Here is a 7,811-nt window from a genome sequence, read left to right as displayed (position 1 = left end):
AAATAAATAAATAAAATAAAAACAAAATAAACTTTCATTCTCTAAATTCTGTCTCTGAAAAGTTTTCTGTCCCAGTTTTGTGACAAATTGGCCACACACAGAGATATCTGGTTCCCCTCTCAATGCTCTACTCAGACTGATGGGAGTACCCCCTTTGTTACTATCAGTGGGCTGGCTCCACCTAACAGTCTTAGGGGAAAATGTGACAATGCCAGAGACCAGCTGTGTGACTTAGGATTGGTACTTTGGATAACTGGGTGTTTGTCAACTTGGAGGCTGCATTCGACCATATGGGCAGCCAATCAAATCAATTATGTCTAGATTAAAAAAAAAAAACAAAAACCCAAACCAAACCAAACAAACAAAAAAACCAAAAACCAAAACCAAAGCCAAAAATAAACCCCCAAAGTTGGGTGGCTATGGCACATGCCTTTAATCCCAGCACTCTGGAGACAGAGGCAGGCGGATCTCTGTGAGTTCGAGGCCAGTCTGGTCTACAAGAGCTAATTTGATACCGGACAGATTTCAAAGCTAGAGACGCCCTGTCTCAAAAAACAAAAACAAACCAAAACAAAAAACCGACAAATCAAAAAACAAAACAAAACAGAAAACTCAACAAAAACACAAGAAAAAAACCCTAAAAAAACCAAAACCCAATCTGGACACTTCGCTAAGGCATGTATGTGCCTCACACAATCGCCCATATGTACAAGGAAGGTGTGTATTCTGATTTCACAGAAGATGGATACACACATTTCTTATGTGGGAAACCTTTGAGACCCTATTCCAAGTCTCTTAGCTAGTATCTTATCAGAAACTATTATGAGGAGTATGGAACCTTTCCAGTGTGTCTCTAGTGAACATTAAGCCTGAAGGTCGCTGTGAAATGCCTTTGAACTCACAGCTAGAGTTGAAGAAAGAGTGGTCTTTGGGAGGGCTGTGCTGTCTTCTAAACTTGAGAGACCTGGATTTAACCTTTTGTTTGATTAATTCCAGGCAGTCAAATCACACTCAGTGGGAAAAAATAACCTTTCCAGTCTGGCAAAGTTGGCTCAGTGGGTTTCTTAATTAGCTCTTTATCAACTTGATTCAAGCTAGGGTCATCTGTGAAGAGGGAACCTCTATTGAGAAAATAGCTCCATGAGACAAGTCTGAGGTGCGTTTTCTTGATTAATGATTGATGTGAGCGGGCCCAACTCACTCACCCCTGGGTAGGTGGTTCTGGATAATATAGGAAAACAGGCAGAGCAAGGAATGAGGAGCAAGCCAGTGAGCAGCACTCCTTCACAGCCTCTACCTCAGTTCCGCCTTGAGTTCTCGGTCAACTTCCCTCAGTGACAGACTGTGATGTGGCACTGTAGAGCAAAGTGATTTTTTTCTTCCAAATTGCTTTGCTGATGGTATTTTTATCACAGCAACAGAAACTCTAACTAAGCCAATAAGAAAAAGAGCTTGCTGCCAAGCTTCACTTTTCTGGGTTTGATCACCAGGACTCATGTGGGAGAAGGGAAAACAGAGTTACCTACAGAAGAAAGTCTGGAAGGACACACACTAAAGCACTGTGCTTTTTCTAGAAAGCGTAAGAATTTCGTATTTAAACTTTTTCTTTTTTCTTTTTTTTGGTTTTTCGAGACAGGGTTTCTCTGTGGTTTTGGAGCCTGCCCTGGAACTAGCTCTAACCAGGCTGGTCTCAAACTCACAGAGATCCGCCTGCCTCTGCCTCTCGAGTGCTGGGATTAAAGGCATGCGCCACCACCGCCCGGCTTGTATTTAAACTTTTATAGACATATTTTATTTCTGTAATTGGAAAAAGACAGAGAGTACCATTAGGAAGTAAATCTTTCCAGCCACATTTTAGCTATACAAAGTAATCTCACCAAATAAGCAGGAATAAAAAAAAAAAGGGGGTGTAAATCTTTAGCTCACAAAATATTCACTCTTTGGAGAGCACATACCTGTCAACAGCAGTTACCCCTAGGAAAGAAGGAAATAGGGAACAAGATAGGACATGCAAGCAACTCACAAACTGTTTTATTCACATCCGAGGAGCAGAAATTTGAAGCTGTATTACAGACCACTTCAGGGTTAGGAGTTGGATGGGAGGTCCAGGACTGTTCTATTTTCTTCCTCCTTCTGAGACAAATAGGGCTTGAACTGATCTTCCTGCCTTAGCCTCCCCAGCGTTGGTATCTAGGTGTCGCCATGCCTAGTTTATCCCTCCCCCAAGTATATTTATTTTTCTTCAAGATTTATTTATTTAGTTTACAGTATTCTGTCTGCATGTATGCCTACAGGCCAGAAGAGGGCACCAGATTTCCTTACAGATGGTTGTGAGCCACCATGTGGTTGCTGGGAATTAAACTCAGAACCTCTGGAAGAACAATCAGTGTTCTTAACCTCTGAGCCATCTCTCCAGCCCTTAAAGTATCTTTATTGTTAAGATGTCAGCAGAAAATTATTAAAAAGACCCAGATACCTAAATGATTAATATGAAAAGGATAAACAAAATTATGCCAAAGAAAAAAATAAAACTTTTAATTGTGTGTGTGTGTGTACATGCTGGTGTGCATGCTGAAGTCAGCGATGACCTCCATGTCATCCTGCAGTGCTTTCCATTCTGTTTGAGAGGATCTCTTTTAGCCAGTATATATAAGCTGCTAATATGCTAGAAGTAGTAAGCAGATATATATTTCTTACGAATCTACTTCTTTATTTTGAGACAGGGTTTCTCTGTGTAGTCCTGGCCATCCTGGAATTTTTTTGGTGGACCAGGCTGGTCTCAAACTCAGATCCACTGACCTCTGCCTCCCAATTGCTGGGATCAAAGGTGTGCGCCACCACAGCCTAGCATCAAGAATATAAAGGTGGGGGTGGGGTGGCGCATGCCTTCAACACCCCCCCCCACACACACACACACTCAGGAAGCAAAGGTAGGAGGATACCTGAGAGTTCAAGGCCAGCCTGGTCTACACAGTGAGTTCTAGGACAGGCTCTAAAGCTACAGAAAAACCCTGTCTTGAAGAAAAACAAAACAAAACAAACAATCCTGTCTTCAAAAAAGAAGTATAATGAATCTCATAGGCATGGTGGAGAGAGCACTTGCTGCCAGGATGACATAAGGAGAGGCAATACATGAATGGAATTATTTTCATAGTTTCTATGTGTGTATTTTAAATACAAAGAAGCTATACTTCTAATATCAAAATAAACACCAGCAGACCCTCCTATGGGGAGAAGGGCGCTGTAGCAGCGGGACTGTTTTGAGGGAGTGGGTGCCCATACCTCCATATTCCAGTTATGCTGCTCCAAAGCAAGGCGACACTGCTCCATGGACTCTATGCCAGTCAGATCCTGAAGGGAAGGTGAAGCACAGGTTACTATGGGGCTGAGTAGAGTGCTTGTCTAGTTTGGCATGAAGAAACCAGGTATGGCAGCACACGCATGTACTAGCACCTGGAAGGTGCAGGAAGGGTCACTGTTGGCCACAAGGGGTGCTGCTGAGATAGACCAATTAGTAACATGTTTACCCCGCACATACAAGGACGTGAGCCTATGCACCTGTGGACCACGGAGCACCAGAAAGTGCCTCTGTACAGGGAGCATACCTAGCTTTCTAGGTTCCTTTCTCACTACTTCCCTTCAGGGATCCAATACGCAGCAGTTCATATGCACATCACAAGCCTGAAAGTTCCACAGTGGCAAGCCCTTCAACACGCTACATACAGAAGCCACATCCCCCCTCTTCGTAGACCTTTCTTTCAGTCAACAGATGCTTTACTTCAGAGGACCATAAAGATGAGGTAAGGTAGAATTCCTAATTAATGCAAGCACAGAGACAGTGATTTATCTCGACCAGAATGATAAGTCAAAACAGAGTTTCTTGCCTTGACTGTGTACTCTGTACCCAAGAACAAAATGTTTAATTCTAGAATTTAGTTTCCTTTATGTACAATGTTTAATCTGGATTAGATATCCTTTCCAGACTTTTGTGTGTTTGAGTGTTCTGCCTGCATTTTGTGCAATACATGTGCAACTGTACCCTTGGAGGCTGGAAACAGTGGAGCCATCATGTGGTGCTGGGAATCTAACTTGGCTCCTCTGGGAAAGCAGGCAGTGCTTCTAACCCATCACCTCTCCAGTCCCCTTTCCAAATGTAACAAACGAAAACTCCAAAACTTTGTTCATCCCTTTTACCTTTATTTTTTAAGACAAGTCTCAATGACCTTGAAGTGCACTGCAGTTTCAGGGGTTACATTAAAAGCCACCCTCTGGCTTTTTCTATGGAGTTCGGGATCTGAACTCAGATTCTCATGCTTGTGCAGCAGGCATTAAGCCACCTGAGCCATCTCATCACAACCATCTGAAATACCGTATAATAGCTTCACTGGCCTAGGAAGTTATGTCTGAGGACCGCCTGGGCTATCTAACAAGTCTCCCCCCCACCCCCCAATCTTAAAATACAGACATTTCCCCCTCAGGCAGAAGCAATGGCTAAATGGTTAAGAAGCATTTACTGCTCTTGCAGAGAACCTCAGTTCAGCTCCAAGCACCCATAAAGGTGGCAATCACCTATAACTCCAGCCAGCTTCAGGGAGATTCAATGCCTCTGCCCTCCATGGATACTTAACACTCACATGCATCTACACATTATCAAAAACAAAAATAATCTTTAAAAAGTATATATACAAGCCAGGCACAATAGTGCACACCTTTAATCTCTGCCTCTGGAGGCAGAGACAAGTAAATTTCTCTAAGTTCAAAGCCAGCCTGGTCTACAAAGTGAAACATGTTTCTAATAATATTATATTTGTGTGCACACAAATGAAATCTTATTTTTTCTTTTTGAGACAAGGTTTCTTTGTGTAGTCCTGATTGTCCTAAACTCACTCTGCCAACCAGGCTGTCCTCAAACTCGGCTATCTCTGCCTCCCAAGGGCTGGGATTAAAGGTGTGCACCACCACACCATGTTCAAATTAAATCTTTTAAATATGTCATTATAGTTAACTGTGATAAATATACCACATTAAGACTGTTAAACAGTAAACATTGTGTGTAGGGAACATGGGAATTTTATGTATTATCAGTGTAATTTTGTATAAATCTAAGTATATTTAAAGGTAAAAGGGCTGGCAATGTAGGTCAGTGGTAGAGCACCGCCTTAGTAAGCTCAAGACCCTGGGATCACCCTAAGATGAGCTTGCAAGTTGGCAAACAAAGCAGGCATAGCAGGGTCATCTAAGTGCAGTTTTCTCAGTCTTACCCACCTTTAAGAAACATTTTTTTGTGTTATGTTATGCTGGAGAAAGAACTCAAGAGACAAGGCTGTACCGCTAGACCACATTCCCAAAAATCAAGAGACTTTTTAAACCTACAGATGCCTAGACCTCCCACTCCAGGCAGTTTAATCAAATTCTCTGACGGTGAGGCATAGGCAAAGGCTTCATTCATTCATTTACTCACTCATTCATTTATTTATGAGGCGGGTCCAGCTGTCCTAGAACTCACACTGTAGACCAGCCTAGCCTCAAACTCAGAGATCCATCTGTCTCTGCCTCCTGAGTGCTGGGGTTAAAGATGTGTGAGACCACTGCCAGGGTGTTTATTTATTTACTTATATGTATTTATTTATTTATTCATTTATTTATTTATGGGCAGTCTTTGTAGTCTTGTCTGACCTGTAGCTTGCTTTGTAGACCAAGAGGGCCTTGAACTCCCATAGCGCCTTCCTCTGGTTGTTTTACTGCAGAGGTAGGGAATTTCCACTAGATTCTACTGCAAAACTACTGAGAATCACTAACTCCAAAGCTTTCAATTCTGAATGCTGAGCTGGGCATAGTGGAACATGCCTTTAATCGCAGCACCCAGGAGGCAGAGGCAGGTGGATCTCTGAGTTCAAGGCCAGCCTGGTCCATTGTCCAGGACAGCTAGGGCTACATAGTTAGACCCTGTCTCGAAACAAAACAAAACAAACAAACAAAAAACAAAAAGCAACCCCCCTTCATCTAAATGCTGTAGGTATGACAATTATATGTGCCTATGTACACCATTTAAAATTATTCTGGGGCTGGGCATTCAGCTCAGTAGAGTGCCTGCCTCGTACAAAATATAAAAACCAGGTGGCACAGCTGGCAATGGTGGCACATGCTTTTAATCCCAGCATTGGGGAGGCAGAAACAGGTGGAACTCTGTGAGTTCAAAGGTAGCACTGTCTACAGAGTGAATTCCAGTACAGTCAGGGTTACATAGAGAAACCTGTCTGAGGAGAGGGGTAACCAACCCAAACCAAAAAAACAAAACAGTACTCAAATGTGGGCATAGTGGTTTAAGATTGCAAATTTAGGGCCAGACTAGGCCACTGGGTGAATTCTAGGACAACTTTAACTACACTGTGAGACCCGATCACAAACATTTTGATCATCAGCTCTCACCCTGTGGGTCAAGGACCCCTTTGGGGAGGGGGGTGGTGTGTCAAATGATCCTTTCACAAGGGTCGCCTAAGACCATCAGAAAACACAGATATTTACATTACAATTCATAACAGCAGCAAAATTACAGTTATAAAGTAGCAACAAAAATAATTTTATAGGGGGGCTGGAGAGATGGCTCAGTGGTTAAGAGCATTGCCTCGTCTTCCAAAGAGCCTGAGTTCAATTCCCAGCAACCATATGGTGGCTCACAACCATCTGTAATGAGGTCTGGTGCCCTCTTCTGGACTGTAGGCATACATGCAGACAGAATATTGTATACATAATAAATAAATAAATAAACAAATAAATATTAAAAAATAATAATAATTTTATAGTTGGGGTCACCATAACATGAAGAACTATTATCAAAGTGTTGCAGCATTAAGAAGGTTGAGAACCCCTGACCTTGACAAGCTTTCTGCTTTTTTTCCCCTTTAGGAATATGCACATTCTAAAACCTTGAGGGATATTTCCGAAGCCAATATGAAGTCTTCATAAAGACTATTTCAGTTTACACGGTAAAGCTGGTTTCCCGGGCAAGTCAAAAGTTACCTTATTCCCATTTTTCAATGCCAGAGGGGAGGAGAGTTTTCCCGGAAGAGACCCCTTGGTTTTGATACCACATGTGCTGTCTTGGCTATCATGCATGTAGTGGCCCACAGTTTGATGGTGCAGTCCATCATGGCAGGGACGTGGAGAGAACAGTGTCGAGCAGTTACTCGTCACATGGCAAGCACTAAGGAAGCAGAGAGGAAGATGAACTCTCCTGCTCACCGGTCCTTCTCCTTATCCAGCCAGGACTCCAGCCCACAGGATGGTGCTGGTCACTTCTAGGGCGGGCCTTCCCATGATAATTAACCCAATCTAGATAAACCCTCACATACAAGCCCAGAAATCTGGTTCCATGGTGATTCTAAAGCTCATCAAGATGACAGTCAAGAAAACCATCACAGAAGTGAAACAGAAATAAGTAATGCTAGACTTAATAGCTTCAGAGATTTCCAGTTCCTTTCAAAGTAAATTTATTTAAAACAAGATTATAATTTAATCTTCTAAAAAGATTTATTTTTGTTTATGTGCATGTGTCTGTAGACTCCATTTGTGTGATGGACAGAAGAGTGTGTCAGATTCCCCTGGAAGGAAGTGACAAACAGCTAGGAACTAATCTCAGGTCTTCTAGAAGAGAAGCAAGTGCCCTTAACCACTGAACCATTTCTCCAGCCCAACCTATCATTTTTGTTTTTTAGTGTTGGGTGGTTGAATCCAGGCCCTCACACAGGCTCACTATACCCTCAGCCCTGCAGTGTTGGGGGGTTGAATCCAGGACTTCACACAGGCTCACT

At 42.6% G+C, this 7,811-nt stretch overlaps 1 protein-coding gene across 1 annotated transcript in view; it reads right to left on the bottom strand.

The window, feature by feature from the left end:
• Positions 1–7,811, bottom strand: part of Faf2 (Fas associated factor family member 2) — a 46,426-nt gene that overhangs the window by 22,494 nt on the left and 16,121 nt on the right. Inside the window, exon 2 of the mRNA XM_013349153.2 lies at positions 3,283–3,351. Coding sequence (XP_013204607.1) covers positions 3,283–3,351 — 69 coding nt within the window. The remainder of the gene's footprint in view (positions 1–3,282; positions 3,352–7,811) is intronic.

Source organism: Microtus ochrogaster, chromosome 16 (genome assembly GCF_000317375.1).
Source record: "Microtus ochrogaster isolate Prairie Vole_2 chromosome 16, MicOch1.0, whole genome shotgun sequence".
Taxonomy (NCBI): Eukaryota; Metazoa; Chordata; class Mammalia; order Rodentia; family Cricetidae; genus Microtus; species Microtus ochrogaster.
This window is presented reverse-complemented; position numbering and strand designations above follow the sequence as displayed.